Below are 19,404 nucleotides of genomic sequence, written 5' to 3' on the forward strand. Positions count from 1 at the left end.
AAATAGTTAATGTTGTACTTTGTACTAGCTTGAAATGTCCTCAATCTGATTAAAATCAGATGTAGAGTACGGCGACGTCTCTGTACTTGCGCGGTTTTCTCTTGCTGTCGCCTCTAACTACAGCAAGAGAAAACCTCACAAGTCAACAGAGACGTCGCCGTGCGCTACATCTGATTTTAATAAGATTGGAAATGTCCCCTGCCAACAGCCTCTTAAATTCTACTCTTGGCGCCACATTGTTCGGCCTTTTTTTGCTCTGCAACGGTCAAAAGGTCACAGACTACCTTCAGACGGAATATTACAAGAATATTATTCAAAAAATTGATCTAACATGGTTGGTAAATACCCGGACGCTACATCGAAAGAGAAACTAGTTCGCCGGGTTACCAGTAAAATATTAATGCTCGTAGCCAGTAGCGTGCACTCAGACCAATGGAGCATGACTCTATTATAGCTATATATACTGCAACTGGTCTCGTTTTTTAATTAATCTAAATTTTACTCCCCATTTGAGGGGATGTTAATGTTTACACACTTTCACACGGCACTTTATCCAACGACATACCGTATATGCAGTTTGCACGTGATGATTGTTAAACAGGATGTTTATTGGTCTTGCTGACTTTTCGCAATAAATATTTCAGGTCCATATTTTCTGGATTGCGCATGTATACTATGCATCTACGGAGAGTTTCAGACACTACGATGATCATATCACCGTTAATCTTGAACTACTTCAAATGAAATCGCCTGCGATTACGTTTTTTGGAGGCTCTACTTTCGCGGTATATCGATATCATTAGGGGTTCTCTGATAACAATTGGTGTTAACACGATTGGAACTAATTTGAGATAATTGGATGGTGAAGTATTAATGTCGATTTAATCTACAAATGTAATCTTATCTGCTTTTCTTTTCATATTACACACTTGTTTTTATGAGTAATTTGCGATATTGCAACATTAAGCCATATGGCACCTAACACTTTTGAGAAATTTGCAAAATATGAAAATCCAATTATCCCGAATTAGTTCCAATCGTGTTTGGTCAATAGCAAAGTTAGAATCGAACGTCCCTCAACATGTGGCAGAAAAAAAAATCGCATTTCCCACATTAATTCAAAATTAAATGATTAGGTTTCATATTCCAATAATTTGATGGCCGTAAAAATGTACCGCACATGCTGCGAATCCTAAAAAAGTTTAGATAAATGGAGTTTGGTTGGCAAAAAAGGACATGATAATCAAGAACGTCCCATATGCCGATCGTCATATGGGATAACGATACATTGGTATATATAGGGATTGACCGAAAATGCAGGTGTAAAAATCAAATAGGGAATTAGGTAACTGCCGGAATACCAATATGTCGATGTATCGATTTCAACTAGATATATCGTTTGGCCGCGAAATGTCGCGGATTCTTTAAGGAAGTTCTGCAAATAGATTTTATGTTGATGTGACTATATTGAACTTTTTCAAATGATATGAGATCGGGCGAGGAGGGGGATACAAAAATTGATTGACTAAATTCTGACTTGAGTGTCAATGAATTCCAATTGAACTCAGTTAAAGTGATGACCGTCATTTTAGTTTCAACCGCCAAACACAATTGAAATCTATTTCTAACATGTTGAACGATGTCCCCCCCCCCCCCCCGAATCACTTGGCCGGCTCTATTATTTAAAACAAAGTCCCAATCCTTTACTCGATCAATGGAAGGCTGCATTTCAACAGAAATTCCAACAAGGGTTAGGGATACTTCTTAGGTTGAGACCTCTCGTTGCCTCGTTTCTGTATCGCTGTACCGTCGACCCACAATCCATTGCTTCAGATATTGCTCATCTATGCTTTAAGGCAGTATGCGCCTCGAAAGTGAAAGACTTCACTTTTGCTAAAACTGCGCTCTCAATTAATATTTCAACCACGCTCTTTCAAAATCAAGAATAAAAACTTGGGGTCACTGTACAAAGTTTGGTACTCATAGCTGTAAATTGAGTCTTACTATATTACCTGTCCGCAGCGTTAGATGATCCATTTTGGTTGGATATTCATACCCTCCTCTTCATAACTTCATCAAGCTTGCACGACTGAATTGCTTTCTATGAACTCTACAAATTGTATAAATTATGGTAACTTCTGTGTGGAACTTGCCAAAACTGTGAGCCCCACAGTCTTCCATTATGCAAAGAATTAGAACATGTTCATAACGTAGCCCCTATGCTGCGCACAGAGGATGTTGATGATCTATTGTAGAGTTAGAAATATGAACGTTTCGAAAAATGAAACATTTCTTCTACACCTCTGTCTTTCTCTGTCTTTCTCTCTCTGTCTGTCTGTCTCTGTATCTCTATCGATCTGTCTGTCTGTCTACATGTCCGTCTGTCTGTTCTCCGTCTGTCTGTCTGTCTGTCTGTCTGTCTGTCTGTCTGTCTGTCTCTCTCTCTCTCTCTCTCTCTCTCTCTCTCTCTCTCTCTCTCTCTCTCTCTCTCTCTCTCTCTCTCTCTCTCTCTCTCTCTCTCTCTCTCTCCTTTTGAACAAAAAAGCTTAATGCATTAAAGTCCGTGGATAATACGTTAAACAAGGAATTTGCTGACGATGAGACCAGGTAAACATGTGTTTTGCCTTTCTGTGGTACCAGGTGAGATCAGGAGATATCAACATCGGTGCTATAAAAGCCCGTGCGTTGACAAGCTGTTTACCTTCTGTAAGCAGTCGGATCTGCGGGGCTCAACGGGTATGTTTGCTTTCCGGCAATGATTTCATCGTCAGTGATAAAATTTGACGTCTTCGGCGACACCCTTAACCTGATATGGATTTTTCTACTGTGTAGATATTTATCTTCTATGGGGAGCGTGACACAGGAACTTTTGTAACGCAACCGAGGAGGGAGTTTCGTGCAGTTATGCCTTCGCGGGCCGTTTATCCGACCAGAGTCCCTGTTCTACTACAACGCCGAAAATCTTCGTGAACTGTGGCAAAAAAGGATGCTCTTCGGGACCCGGCGTCATGCGTAGTACGTCCGTGGTGGAGGGCGCTGTTCACAATCAACGCCGATGGTGCAAGCTCACGCAATTCCATCGGGTATTCACACTATTTTCGTTGAAAAAAAATGATGGCATGTTAGGTTGTTTAAGTTTCCAAGTCTCGCCAAGTTGAAAGCAATTGCATTACCTTGTATTTAGTTTATTATTTGCTTAGTTCCCTTTCATTAAATACACTAGGTATATGCGGGGATGTCTATTTGTCCGACATTTGGCGCAGAAATTTTGGCTTGTGTTTGGGTTGTAACAACTTTTATAACTATAGGGGCAGTGACGAGCCTCTCATGTGTTCTGCTCAAATCGGAGACATTTATTGGTCTTTGTTGAACTGCACTTGAAGAACACGATTTGCAACAAAATTGTCAATAACATAACTATACATAAGGGTCATGTTGGTAGATTGAATTTAATTTCAATTTGGTGTTTTCAGGAAACTTGAAGTAAAGTAGAAATTATCTTTTGAAAGTTACTCATATTTCTATTGCACTTTTTTGAATTTATAGGAGCGAGGCAAGAAGATGGTTGGAAATTCTGCTCGTCAGTTTGTAATGCGCCCGCCGTCGCGTTCTGTCTACCTTGTTATCGGTACAACATGTACAATACTTTGATTGCACGATGCCTCTTCCTTGAACATATAGTAAGTAAGAGCAAGCAATTGTAGACTCAGTATTCCCGTAAAGACTTTTTTATCGGACGATGTCACATTTAAAGAGAAACATTTTGATCACGGTATTGGGTAATCTCATTCGCGTATCAGTTTCGCATTCTATATCTTTTACAAAACATAAGTTGAGGTACCGGTAAACCACACCAGCTTTCACTTCCGTTGCGCACCTTGTATTGCTATCATCCTGAAGTCGCCGCTCCAACTGTGACGCCTGGCACGCACAGTCCTCAAAATTGTTCAACAGAAAGACTTAATGTTCAGGTTATACTCAAAAGTTGGGTTGTCATTGGACGGGCATCAACATATGATAAACCATGCTTAATTATAAATATAGATTCTAGCTTACTTGCAACGGACGTTTGATGAAATAAATGGCATGCTGACGTCACAGTGTTGCTTTTGTACCTGCACTGTCCCTTTATCAATTCACCTAACTGCGATCCTTTGATTGGTAGTTTGCTTTCATGCCTGTACCATACTTGCGCTGTGTTTCTTTTTTATGCTTGCAAGCTCATTTCGAGTGCGGGCGCCATAGAGTTGCCATAACAAATTGTAGGCCTGTTGACTACAAGGTGTTTTGCAGGAAAGAACGTTTTACTCATCGGCAACTCAGTTAACGAGGAATGAAGCAACGAGATATTGCAGATTTATCACTGCAGGCCAGCGAACCATTGTTATAGAAAGAGATTTGATAGAGCAAACTTGTGAGTTGGCAGACCAACGTATTGGACACACCTTCTGGCTGCGTGGTAAGAGTCGGCTTTGGTTCAGTTATGTTATGGCACACCGACAGAATGCGGGATTAGCTGTACCACGGGCAAAAACTGAAAGCGAACTACCGGCAACAATTTTTAACATCGTAGGGAAAAATATCGCCAATGACACGGTGTTGCTCACATTTGATCGGGATTGGTACATACTAGTATTGGTACCAAAGATTAACGATGAATGTTGTTTTCTGTCTGTTAAGTATGGCAAAATTCTACATTATGACAATAATTTCTACGCAGCGCACCTGAAAAACAAGAATGACAAAAGCAAATAAGGTCTGCAACAAAAGTATGGAGGTCAACTTTAGAAACACGTATATCAACTTCTGTAGCAATGGGACAAGCAGATCCTACATATACATTGGCAAATGTCAATAAAAAAATCAGCCAGATTAGGCTTCAAAAAAAGAAAAAGTGGGAGAGTGGAGACATATAATGTACAAAGGATCCGGTAAAAAAATTAATGCTACCTCGTAAATCTTACATATCCCCCATCCCCCCATGTCGAATTTTCCACGCCTTGATATTGACCGTATTTACATAAAGAGTTACAATGGCCAGTAGGCAGGAAATGTTAAGTAGTTGAGCTATTTACAACCTTGGGGTTTATTTAAATGCTATCCTGTCATTCCAATGTAAACAGCAGCTGTTACAGATAGCGAAATGTCTTCCACTGTGGGGGTGATTATGATCTGAAAAAAAAGTGGGAGAGTGGAGAAAAATAATGTACAAAGGATCAGGTAAACAAATTAATGCTACCTCGTCAATCTTCTACATATCCTTCATCCCACTATCCCCCGGATGTCGAATTTCCCACGCCTTGATATTAACCGTATTTACATAAAGACCTACAATGGCCAGGAGGCAGGAAATGTTAAGTAGTTGAGCTATTTACAACCTTGGGGTTTATTTAAATGCTATCCTGTCATTCGAATGTAAACAGCAGCAGTTACAGATAGCGAAATGTCTTCCACTGTTGGGTGATTATGACATCTTGAATTATCCTGGATCTTCATTTCTTATGAGTTCTTGTGTGTCTTACATGTAAAAGTTGTAAACATAAAACTGTATAAGGTCCACCACTGGCACACTAATTATCAAAGCAATCGAAACTGTGGTTATTGAGTTATTTATTTTTGACCATTTTCACGTCTTTTACGCTCATTCGCATAATTTTGGCAATGCAAATTTCATTTGAACAAAATTCAATCTATAGCCCAGGATGCATCTACACACCAAATACCAAGCTAAAAAGTGCAGCGGTTAGCGAGTTTTTGATGTTGATACTATGCGTACGTACCTACATAAATACACATATGCATACACGCCACCGGCTTCAGCTTATACGATAACCTCACATTGGTACACCAAATGTGAGCTAAAAATTAATCTATTGATGGCGTTGACTTGAAAACATGGCGCCTCCCCAATAAAAAAGACACAACTCAACCACATTGACGTTTTCGGAGTTTGCCAGAGTAACCTTCAACTGTTTCAAGCCAAGCTACACAAGCTCTTGTCGAAATAAGCTGGGTCAATTCACCAAAGGGAAGCGAAAGATCCTGCTGTGACACATTAGCAAAGCCAAGTTTGTTTGTTTGTGTTTTGGGGGTTTTTTTATTTTTTTTTTGGGGGGGGGAGGGCATGAAAATATCACCAGGACGTTTGTCGGCACGCGGGAAGACTTCATTGTAATTATTTCTTACAGGTAAACAACAGCGGTGTACTTTCTGAATGGTAAAAATATAAAGTGAGTATGTAAGTGTTTGCAAGATGGCTTTTATTTTACAAACTTATTTTAGTTTGACTCTGTCTTCGTTTGGTCTTCAGGACAGGAGAATTCAGTTCTTGTCACAGGGAAGAGTTCTGGAGTTCACCCGAGCTAGGATTCCGCATGATCAACGACAATAAATCGTGGTCCCTCTTTGAAATGCAATTATACAGCAGCTCTTCTGGGAGAGCTGTGACATAGTGGGTGGACTTGATTGAGGCGCCCCGGTTTACCTGACCGGAGCTTCACCGGTTTTTTTTTTCCGTCACGTGGCCGCAATATTGTAGTCGGGATCCCAGAATAGCTGCGCACGCACAATCTCCGAACCAATCAAGTACGAACTCAGTTGGCCCGCGTGCACCGGTCTACACGGGTCGCCCCAATCAAGTCCGACCAAACAGATAGACCGATATGGTACACCTTGCTGCACTACGCCCCCAGCGACAGAAAGTGTAAGACACTGTTTATGCGTGTGTTTACATTTGTCCACATGTAACTTCTCTAACGAATATTAATTGTTTTCTCCTTACCACGTGTTAAAAGTTTTTGTGAACAAGTTGAAAGGCAACATCGAATACTATCCCAACAAAAAATAAAATACAGTAGTTTATATATTTACTTCAACTACATATCAACGGATAAAATGACCATAATTACCGAGGCGGACCTGGATTTTCTGATAAAACAGGCGATCAACTTTTCTTTTTTTCCGCATAAGTGTTCTATTTGCCGTGCTTTGTGATCCCCCGCCCATTTCCTTGGTCCTATTTGTATAATATTTTTCCTTCGCCCACATGAGTCATGTTGAAATACATCGATGTCCAACTTGCCAATGCCGCAAACACAGTCGCCATATCCATTCTATTTTGACAAAACTAGATTTCGGTCATGACAAGAATTCATTTTTTTTCAGAGAAAAATCAATCGAATGTTTTCACCAAACTGTATTCACCCAATAGAACAAAAATAATGCAGCCGCATTATCAAAAACAGCTGCTGTCCCCTTTAAGGTAGAACGCGCCTCGGGACAGATATTCGGACTCTCAAACTTTTTCAATTCTTTTCTGATCTACCACTTGTGGGGGTTCGTTTTAAAGCTCTTGGTGTAAGAAAACTTTTCACCGGCTTAGTTTTTCGAAAATCGAAAAATTATTTTTTTCTCAATAGAGTTAACACAGGGATAGCGGCCATTTTGACTTTCAAATATTGGTAAATCTTGAGTAATTTGTTTCTCTAATTCCAAAATTTTCACGGTGACCCCCGATTTTTATTCTTGATTTTGAAAGAGAATGATTAAAATATTCTTTAAGGAAAGTTTGAGCAAAAGTTTAAGTCTTTCACTTTCGAGGTGCATACTACCTTAACGTAGAATGCGCCTCGGAAACGGATATTTGGACGCCCAAACTTTTATTATTCTTTTCTGATCTACCACTTGTTGGCGTTCATTTTAAAACTCTTGGTATAAAAAACGTTTTCACATGCTTAGTTTTTCAAAAATTGAAAATTAATGTTTTTTTCTCTCCATAGGTCGGAGTATAATACAATGAAAGCGGCCATTTTAAATTTCAAATATCGATAAAGCTTATGTAATTTTTGTCTTTTGTGCCAACATTTGATCCCTATTTTTGTTCTTGACTTTGAAAGAGAATGGTTGCAATATTCCTAAAGCAAAGTTTGAGCAAAGGTTTAAGTCTTTCACTTTTGAAGCGCATACTACCTAAAAGATGAGCATCATACAGTGATTAGAAATTTCAAACTTCCATTCTTGGTACGGGTCATATAATGGTAAATTGGCCTTATGTATTGCTAACTGTGTCATGTTGGACTTGGTCAAAGTTGATATAAATGACGTCACGTACAATAACTATACATGTATGTCTCTTTATTGTTTCACATGAAAATGTTTCAGTACCATTGGCTAAAAGAGTATGCGCATTACGATTGGCTGAACGCCATGCAGTTTGTTTTATAGACATCGTGTTCAGCCGTATTGTACAGTTAAAGGTAAAACATGCCCCAGGGACAGATATTCGGACTCTCAAATTTGACCATAAATTTAGAGGGAGGATGTCGTCGGAACTGCGCGTGTGCGACTTTCTTGTTTGCAAACAGTGTGTTTTATGCATGATATCTGGTACACCACGTCAACATGGCTGCAACAACATTTAAATTTTACTATATTCATTGTTGACACATTTTAACTTTCATCAATCGCCAGCGTACCCTAGGAACAGTGTTTACATCGGTCGTGGGGGTTCCTGGCAACCTTTGAGCAGAGTTCCGACGACACTCTCTCTTTTAAGTCTTTCACTTTCCAGCAGGCGCACAGTCTTAACAATTAAACGAAAAGAAACATAAATACCACGGTTTCAACAACTCATTCAAATCACAGACTTGTTGAACAAAGTTTAGTGCTATTTTATTGTTCCTGTACTCTATTCACCTTGCCGACGAGCACTGTTGAACTTTTTGCTAAACAACATCGCAGATGTCAGAAAACATGAACGTTGTTGCGTGCAAAACCATAATTGGCCCGAGAGGGCGCACTTCACAACAACAAACCTTTTGTAGGCAGGCAGCAGCCATGACAACATATAATCATTGGAGTAAAACCAGCAAAATGTAAAACGCTAACATTACCACAACTGATCACTGCCCACTTCTAGAGCGAATCCGCTTGACACGGTTCAAGGAAAATAAAAGCAACACAGCGGCAGGAGCGAAGATAGCTCAACGTGTGTACGATTTCCAAGTTCAGTTTCACAGTCAATGACATTGGTCACAGTCATTAAATGTTCACCGCGTATTTATACAATGTGCGTGGGAATAAACGCTCTTTCGGCTTGTAATTAAAATACAGCTGCTCGGGTGAAAAAAAGTTCCGAAATTTGTCTATCACGATAAGTTACAAAAAGAGTTCTTTCTGGTCATAAACTTACGCCTCATGCCCCCATCCGTCCTTGGTATCTTCGGCAAAAATCCTGTCCATAGTAGTTCTCCTTAAATAAACTGTTGACGCAGTAACAATATTTGAAAGCAAGTAATGTGTCGCAACAGAAAAATTAATGGCAAGTCACACAGACAGTTTTTTCTCTCCCCGTCCTTCGCACCCATAAAATACTATGTAGAAAGAAAACATAATTTGCAATAAGTACAAAGTTAACGAAACCTGTTGCCGAAACCTGAAACCAAAGAGGTGTAGAGAAAAGATAAGAAAACACAACAACAGAATTGTATCACTGCATTTGTTTTGTGAACTGTCAACTTAGGACCAGAAACGAATCTCTCTTATTTTCTCGGCCAAACACAATGTATTCTCGATGGCTAAGTCATCCGTTTGTAATCTATTTTTTCTGTTTAAAGATGACAACCCGGTGGTTTTGGCTGTCCGTGACAATGACTTTGTATGGGTCATCAGAAGTGACAACCACTCCCCTTGGAACGTTCAGCTCGTCTTCGGCGGCATCGACCCGACAGATGAATTGCCCGTCAGGTGTGAACATTTGGACTTTGTCGTCGCTGGTCACGAAGATGTTGTCGCTCTTATCCAGGGCAATGCCTCTCGGATGCTGGAACTCGCCATCCGCGTCTCCCTGTTGGCCGAACTTGTGAGAGTACTTTCCGTCCTTGTCGTACACCTGGACACGGTTATTCTGATTGTCGGCGATTATGATGCTCCCGCGGCTGTTCCTCGCCATGAAGCAAGGCCGGAGGACTTCACCATCCCCGTCGCCTTCATGTGCCATCGTGTCCCGAAAAGACCCATACCTTGAAAAGACCTGAATACAGTTCGTGGTAATATCAGATATGTAGAAGACGCCCTTTCTGTCACAGCTGACAATACCACAGGGTCTCTTAAGACGATCCTCGTCCCAAAATATCATCTTGACTTTGCCCTCCAAATCACAGATTATCACGGTCTTGTTTGGCAAAGTCGGACACGATCAGCTCGTCTTGGTTCAGCACCTCTATTGCCATGGGAATCACTTCATCCTCCATCTCGGGGATGGTGAACATCTTCAGGAATTCGCCGTCTCTGTCGAAAAGCTGATACGCCCGTTTCCGGTGTCAGCGACGACTAGGTTGCCGTCTGGCATGATTGCTACCCCATCGGGATAATGGAATTGCCCATCGTCTTCACCGTGTTTTCCGAATGATGAAAATAGTTCAAAAGTCGGACAAATCAAAGGGGCTTCACGTTTCTTCTTTCTTTCACCGGTCACTATCTTACCCAATTTGTCTTTGACGACCTTCTTCTCCACACTCTTGCTTTCTCAAATTTCAGCGCCACCAACACCGGGATGTGCTCGATGTCTTCCTCGGGGAACTTTTTCACGCGTTCGTCAAGCTGCTTTTCCAGGCACAGTATCCCGACTTCGTTGCTCTGTTTCAACAAGTCTTCTGCGAACGACCGACACCCGTCGTAGTTTCCCCTCAGCTTCTTCAGCTTTTCCAATTTTGCTTTCAAGGTTTTCATCCTGCTTCCGTATTCCCGCTCCAACTCTTCCTGCAACTCTTGCTCCTGCTGATCTATCTGCAATCTAATTTTAGTGAAGTGGTCGCCCATGTCGTGCCCTGCGTTCTCATTGGCTTCTTCGAGCTCTTTCGTCATTTCCGTTAGCAGCGTCATAGTCCTGTCTATCGTCGAGATTTCGCGTTGCAGGGAGCTCTTCAGGTCCTCAACCTTCGATCTCGTCAGGGCGGCTGCTTCGTCTATCTCTTCATGATCGTGATCGGGTTTTGAATGTTCGTACACAGAACACTCCAAGCATATGGGTATCTCGCAAGTTCGACAATAGAGCTTTAGTTGGTTGCCCTCGTGGCTTGGACAGATAACCGGTTTCATAAAGGGAGACTCGTCGCTGTGCATGATCTCAAATTCTTCCATAGTGACCAGTTTGTGGTTCCTGGTAACGCGGATCTTGCCGTGACTGTCAGTGCAACCAGTGCAGAAAGACTGGCCACACTCGATACAGTACGACGCCACCGGATACTTGGAGCAGCTCTCGCACATCTGCCGCCGTACTTGCTCTCGGACCGCGAGACCAACTCCAGCAAATTGTTCAGGAGCTGGTTGTCCGCCATCGCCTGCACGCCCGCCTTCGGTATCATGAACGTTTTCCTGCAGAGGGGACACTTTGGCCTCTTCCTCCTCTCTGCGTCAGACGCTATGCAAGTCTCGCAGAATGAATGGAAGCATGGTAGGATTTTGGGCTTCTGGAATCTTTCTAGACATATCGGACACTGCAGAAAGCGATCATCCATCTCTTTATGGACAACCCGTCCTGATAATGCTGCACCCATCTCACCAGACTGAAATAGAAGAGAAGGCCAACGGATTAATATCACTGCTAATAAATGTTATTTCTAATCGCGTTTGAAAGTAAATTTTCCCAGTACCATTTTATATTTTACACTACAGCATCTATTTATAAAATCGTTGAACTATTACTATCTAGATAGTCTCATAGCCGTCGAGATATCTACATGACCGTCAACCTCTTTTTAGAGAAAATGACGACCGAAGCTGTGCAATTAAATACTTAACAATCCCTCCTGTCGTCTTAGAACAATAAGAACTGTATTGCCCCATAACTTTCCGCTTTAACCCTTTGAGCGCCAAAGTCAATTTTGTCACCTTTAATATATACCCTAGTCAGTTTTTTACAGATTTTCAACAAAATTTTGATAAAAATCTGTAGCCCACGAAATGCAATGTCCATTCGGTCCAAAATTATCAAAACAATTTTGGAAAACTTCACAAAAATTGAGGAAATGTTGCTTAAAATTTTTGTGGGAAAAATTACAGCACTCAAGGAGTTAACATCAGAACTACCACACACAGCGCACAGTCTCTTTATCGAATCGCGAGCTGCTATGGTACAGCGTATGCCTCAAAATGACTGGCAAAAACTGTACGTAGAAATCTACCTAATTTTCCGCCAGTTTCATTCCCGATTGGTTGGTTAGTATCACGTGTGCATGTTTCCACTATTGGTCCAGTGACCTCTTGTCACAGATTAAGGTTGAATTGCATGGTAGTGTTTGAACTTTGAATGTAGGGTATATCAATAATAACGCCAAGAATGATTAAATGTACGCCGACATCGGTCAAGCATAGAATACAGAGTGAATAATCGTGTTTTGGTGACAAGAAGTGGCAATATAATCACATAATTTACAACACTTGACAACTTGAACACGGCGAATGCCATTACTTTCAAGAACGCGAAGAAACAGCTCAGATCATGAACTATGTCAACTCGAAGGTACTACATCACGTAGTTTTGTAAGCTTACTCGATTTCTATTTGATCAGTTTTTTTCCTATTAAGTTATCAATGTTGATGTCTCCGGCTACAATGGACTAATAAACGGTCATTTAATAGCCTGAGTGTTATATTGCTGTCACCGTGACAGCAAAAGCAGGTTGTTTGAAGACACAACCTGTGTTCAGGCTTTCTGTAGCAAATAAAGTTTTCACACGAATCTTCGTTGGATGCTGGCTCGTTTGAGTACGAATCACGAAAGTTTGACACTGGATAGAATCGCCTACCACACTGTGGTGATCTAAAAAGGGTAGATCGTCCATGTAGCCGACACGAACACGAAGTGTCTCTAAAAAAGATCCAAAGCTGCCGTCAAATTCACCTTTAACAACTCATCAATATGCAGGTTGGTCACGCTCCTGACAGTCTGGGAGTGGATGGTGGTAATCCTGCGGTAGAGGGTACTCAAGAAGTTGCCCATCTGTGTGCGAAAACAGGAGTCTGCCGTACGTTTGGGCTGCGATGTGATACGATACATGTATGCTGCCCTGGGACGGAGAACAAAGCGCCGTAAATCGTGGCATGGATGTTTGTTTAAAAGACCGAAAGAGATCCCGCAAATAATTTAGCGCCCACTCGACTTGTCAAGTGGAATGGGTCTGCTTAGATTTATCCGTAGGTGGTTATTTCATCGCGCAGGAATGAATGTTTAGGCGCAGTTGGGGGGACGGGGATCTATGTCAAGTGTGTAGACAAACACAGTTACATATAAGCAACTTTTCAATTGCCTATATCCATGAACCGGCAAAGTAGATTTCTACCCTGTCACATATCTTGTGTTTATGAATTTTAAACAGCAACACCCCTACACACAAAACCGTACTTCCAAAATGAATCATATGTAATTTTTTTCATGCATCCACAACGCTCGAAGGTCGAAGCCAATTGAGGTCAACATTAAGGTGGCCTCGTCCCAGGAGCGTCCCACTCGCAGCCTCGAACCCGGCCGGTTAAAATTACAATAAAACAAATATTATTTTCTCTGTAATTTTTCGATGCATCGTGCTGTTATGACCTCGGTAAACGTTTTGTTTGGCTAACCTGCCCCTTCAGTTTCTTATCTGTCAGGCCATACTGTGAACAGTGACACCGGCAGCCATTTTAGTGTATCGAAACATGTTCAGCTCTTGTTTAATGATTAACTCGATCGCAATGGCAGTGATATCAGCACCTCGCCCACTTGTCAGTTGGTAAATATTCAGTTAGTCACGGTAGATTATGACGACAGTATATCAGTAGATCAATACATCGTATACTTAACATGCTTAAATGTACATCTAATGAATCACAAATGAAATGCCATACTTAGCCATTTTTTATTATCTGTTCATTTGTTTTCAGAATGATCTAAGAACGGCAGACATCAATTATAGTAAAGGACGCCGCTTTATTTTAAATGGGTTAACAACTTCCTACTATCACAGTATCAGCCTTCTTTGACTCAGTATATACAGCATTATTACGAATGCTACGAGATGTGATTAACGATGCGAAGTGTACGTCATTACCGATACTCGTTATATTTAAGAAGGACTGTGATAATACTATTGCAATATTAATTCAGATTAAACCACTCGCACGTGATTCAAACATACATGTACTAATAGCACTACAACTGATGGCTGTTTAATAGATAGGTGTTGACTAAGTAAGTGAGTGAGTAAGTAAGTGATATTTATTCAGTACTACAGGCCATTGGCCTTCATGTACAGCGAAAACAGGAAATGAATGATGAATATCAAGGACAGACGTGTTCTCTCTTCATGGTACATGTCTGCATTTATTAACGTTATTCTTGATACCAAATATGTACACTTCATGTATTATTTAAAGCCCCAATAGCTGCAAATTTTATACATTATTTTCATGATTTTATTTTCAAACCAAAGTTGGATTGTGTAAATGTGCTAACTGAAGGACATTTATATAGAAGTATCACTGCTCGCTGATTTGGATCAAGCCTACACTTTTAACAGGTTAAATAATGAACGGGTGCCGCGCTCATAAAATGGCGTCCCCAAGAATAGTACAAAAAACACAGTACTTCCTACACACACATCTTTGTCCTACCAGAAACAAGCATGATGCCATTTACTTGAATGCAAACACACGATGGCCAACATTTTGTTGTTGTAATCTTTATTTTCTCTGTCATATGATTATTTTTTGAAAATGGCGGGAAATCTAAAATGATGTTAAAACGTTTGAATTTACATGCCACTTTCGACGTTATGACAGTGTTATACACTTTTTCAGTCTTTATTAGGTCTTATTCAAAGAGATGTCTTAGAAAACAAGATATTTTGAGATCAGTTTACAACACGTTCGCAGCTATTTGGGCTTTACTTATCGATTTTTTAAGTGAAGGATTTCAACGCATGCGGCTTCACATACGGGAATTGGGTTTATGGGGAATGTCATGTCCTTTTGCCACTTATTTTTCATGGATTTAATGATTAAAGGGCCAGTATAGTGCCAACTTTTGATAATTTTTTTCACTATTTTTGAATGTGAACCATAATTCCTTGTCCTACTCCCCAAAGAATGTTGATATACACATTGTTCAGCTTGTCAACTCAGCCCCTATGGTTGTAAACTGCAATTGCTATCGTTGAAAAGGGACTTCTGATCTGGACTTGAATTCCAATGTAAACAATAACGATGCATTTTACACATATAGATGCTAAGTTGACAAGCTAAATAGTGGGCGTTTCAACATTCTTTGGGGAGTAGAATAAGAAGTTGCAATTGATGTACAAAATAAAAACAAAGAAAAAATTCATCAAAAGTTAGCATTACTGGCCCTTTAACTGTTTTCATTTTACGTATAGAGAAGTGAAACCTGTCTTCCTCTTGATCGATAATGACACCTGACCCTTCTTTAAGGTAATGGTACGCCCGTCGAAACTTTGCAGACACATCATCGAGCGATACTGTACAATACTTTATTTATTACGTCATAAAAAGGGCGAAACTAAAGGTTCAAACTGGCACAATCAATAATTAGTAATGTATTGAGCCGAAGTGGGAAAATACCGGCAAATTTACTGATATTTGCGCCAAAATGGCGACCTGTCTCTTTGTTGGCTCAGTAGGAAGCATAGATATTTTATTGTCTCAAAAAAACACAAGGATGCCGTTAACTTGCTCGAAGACTTTCAAAATATATCAACAAAAAGACTTCAGGCCAGCGATCAACAGTGAGGTTTTGAGATTCAGGAAATCTGTGCCTGTTTAAGCTTTATTAGCACAATGTCCCGACAAATTTTTGCCTCGTTATTGTTAAAGATCTCGTTAACTTCGCCTTATAACATTGTTCATTATATGTTGGAATTTCATGGAAAGAACTGCTGTTGAATACAATCAAATTTTTATTGCAATAGGCATCATGACAAATTCGTTATTTTCCGTGTCTTCACTAGGATGTGTTACTATATCCAAAGCTTATTTGAGACCTCTTTCAATAGCACTACAGACAAACATAGATATCTTTGTTTGTCTGTGATAGCACCAGTCTTTCAAAGCGCGAACGTGGCTGGGGGGCGAGAATTATGTTTTCCGCCACTTTTACCTGCCATGTTATAAACCTACCGACTCAGATACTTTTTCGAAGCTTCAAAAAGAGAGCGCAGAGTTCTCAAATTTTGCCGTTTTTCGTTGGTCTCAATAACCAACTGAAATAAAAGATACAAATAAAATTAAACCGGTCTTAACTATTTCCAGACGGAATGTTGCAGGAAACAGCTAATTGTTGGTTTAATATCTTGACACTTGTGTAGAGTACTGTGTTTTTGTCTGAGCCAGCACAGGATGCAAAATCTCGAACGCAATTGCTCAGCTCAATGTCGCCATTGTTTCTGAGACTCTTTACGGACGTACTGAACAAATGACCACTACTTATCATATAAAGAGGACAGTATTGTTTTGTGTTTTTATTAATGGCTACTTTGACCATTATCTTTGTTGTGTAATATTTACACAGTAACGCTGTTGAACCTTGGCCTGTGAAATATCGAGCCACCACTGAGTGAGCGGCACACTACTGTATCAAACATATGCCGAATATGATAAAAGTATTCTCTCCATGCCGATAGCATTCCTATCCGTCCGCCTGAAGAACAATAACATTTCTGTTTTGGGTTTATCTCTCTCTAATTCTGTCATAGGACAGGGATTATTGTCAGGAATTCTACGTCACTGTTTGTGGAAAGTTCCTCGATGATCAAGGAATGTGATGCCATTACAGATGTATTAGATCATGATGACAGCATATGTATTGTCCAAATGAGTGTCATCGCTATTTTTGTCAATCAATATTGTTTTGCTACATTGTAACTGTTACGCGGGTTATGGGTTGTCTGCCGTTGAATTGCCGCCATTTCGAAGAAATACCGCGCATTTCTGTGTCGCTCAGTTCCAGAACCTGAGAACTCGTTACATTGTCGCTCTGTGTGTACATGTATGGTGACCTACTGAGTCAATATCCACACAGCCATTTGCGATTGTTTATACACTCCACCAACCTTAAATGCAAATTATGTAAAAAACTTGGTTTTGGTTCTGTATCGCTAGCTTTTTATATTCGAAAACTTCCTTCTTTTCTTGAAGTAAGTCGCTTTTGATGTTTCATTTGTCAACAACCAAACTGTGATGGGTATAAGCCAGTTTGTGAATGAAAGATTATGTGTTGCGAAAATACTGAAGTGACGCTTTAAAACTCGTATCACAACTCAACATATTGCAAACCACGACGCGCCGAGACCTTAGGGAAGCACGTGTAAAGCGCCGAAAGGAGAACTCAGACTTGCTTGTTCGAACCTTATCACAACAACATTGGGGCAAAGTCAACTGCTTGCCTATCATAATATCCGGCGAAGCTACAGGGGGCACTCCACGTGAATTATAACGGTAGTGGAAATCCTGAAGACAGAATCTAGGGCAAATCAATTCGGTTTCCAAACGACTCCAGATCTTGTGTATATTTGATGTGTACATCATTATCAAGTTTCGCCCTAGTCATTACGTGGTCCGCTCAACTACTGCAAGTACTAGTAGACCAGGCGACTCGGATAATTCCAGCAACACGACTAATCGTTGAAATGGCTTACCTTTGTCGTGACGTCAGGAAGATTTTACTGTATCCACTCGAGATCCTTTGGCAGTTACGAGATTCTCAGCAAAATGTATATACATTCACATTGTCTCCTATCGCATAAATAACAAGAACCGTCGAAAATCGACAATTTGTGAATGCGATTTTTCATCGGCGGATAACCTGTACCGTCTGTAAAAGCTAATACCTTTGTCTGCAGTGAACGACATGACGTCATATCCTAATATCACGTGACAACGACTTGTTTGACATTCTCGCGTTGTTACGATCTAGGAGATATCACTTCCCGATCGACAGATTTTACAATTAATTCCGCATTTGAATTGCGATTTTTATGGACGGCATGAAAACCAAAACCCACTCTGTCGAGGTGAAGGCTGGCCCGGGAAGGATACGGAAAGCCCTCGCTGTAGCTGGCACAAAATGTTGTCGGCAACTTTGGAACCAACGAATGCACGTCACAGCCTATCAACTTAAGATTACATACGCGTCGCGTGGACGTGGTATTTAGCTCACCTTTGACCCATATCACGGTAACCTTCCCATGGCATTCTTTGTGTACAAATCGATATCTTGCTCCGGTTTTGCTCCGAGATTAAGGAAATAAGTTAAGGATATATACAGGGGCTATCATTTGAAAAAGTTTCTCCATATTGAAAGTTTTTAATTTGCCGCTTTGGAATATCATTACGAAATATAGATATACAGATGGATACTTTTCAAAGACAATATCTCCGGACATGTTTTGTAAGCTTGGTCCCAAAGTTCTAAACAAGAAAACAAACGACTCGTTAGCAATTGTGTTAGAGGGCGTTGTCACTGTCCGTCTGAAGTTGTTTGTCTTCTCTATACTCTCATTCTAATAAATGAATTACGTTCCACTCCATTCATTCATAATGATGGATCAGCCAGAGGGGCAGCTTGGGATCAGCCAGAGGGCAGCTTTATTACAGACAAGTAGAGCAAAGTATACAGTACACATTATAACTGGGTGCGGGAGCTAATGGCGTGGCGGAAGCGGTTGAAATGTATTACCCGCGTCACCTGTGCCGTCCAGGAAAAACCAGAGGTAAAAAAACCTTAGATTAGGGAAATTCTCTGGAAAGCTGTGTCCGAAAACAGTGCATAACACAGGACCACGGGTGGTGTCGGACTTCACCACTTTCGTTCATTCCCTAAATACGAAAACACAACAACAACATTGTTTTTGAAGATAACTTGGACGAACCCGTCTGTAGGCTGCTGAAGTGCCTGGCTAGACTGAATACCTAATTCCAAACTTCCAACTTATAGCTCCGTAGCCCCGCCCACGCATTAATCATTAATGCCACGTGCCAAATTTACGTAACGTGAAGACATCAATTTCTCTCTATACTATCGAACCGCGAGAAATTATATTTCTTTACAGTGCAGAGATGAAATATATTGTAGCAAATTATTGCACGTATACGTCCGGCCCGTCAACAAACTGATTCACGTGACCTATGGGAAGGAGTTTAAGATATGTACCATGGGTATATATATATATATATATATATATATATATATATATATATATATATTATATATATATATATATATATATATATATAAAATCGGTCTTTGAGTCCTTGGTTCAAGTCGGTGTCGGTGAGCAAAAATGGTCGCTGTGAAGAGTGTAATGAATCAATTGCCGACGCTATAGGATTTTGAGAGTTCATCGTCGGATCAAG

General features: G+C 40.5%; 1 protein-coding gene across 2 annotated transcripts; it reads right to left on the minus strand.

Moving 5' to 3' along the window:
• Window positions 1-8,116: 8,116 nt before the first annotated feature.
• On the minus strand, window positions 8,117-17,904 carry LOC139130066 (tripartite motif-containing protein 2-like). 2 transcript variants are annotated; one of them, XM_070695785.1, is made up of 2 exons: window positions 17,688-17,904; window positions 8,117-11,564 (listed from the first exon to the last, which is right to left on the minus strand). In XM_070695785.1, the coding sequence occupies exon 2, from the start codon at window positions 11,263-11,265 to the stop codon at window positions 10,474-10,476; it is 792 nt and encodes a 263-aa protein (XP_070551886.1). In that variant the 5' UTR covers window positions 11,266-11,564; window positions 17,688-17,904; the 3' UTR covers window positions 8,117-10,473. The 2 variants fall into 2 exon arrangements, with proteins under 2 accessions (XP_070551886.1, XP_070551887.1); XM_070695786.1 differs by lacking the exon at window positions 17,688-17,904 and adding an exon at window positions 12,902-13,129.
• Window positions 17,905-19,404: the final 1,500 nt, after the last annotated feature.

Source organism: Ptychodera flava, chromosome 3 (genome assembly GCF_041260155.1).
Source record: "Ptychodera flava strain L36383 chromosome 3, AS_Pfla_20210202, whole genome shotgun sequence".
NCBI lineage: Eukaryota > Metazoa > Hemichordata > Enteropneusta > Ptychoderidae > Ptychodera > Ptychodera flava.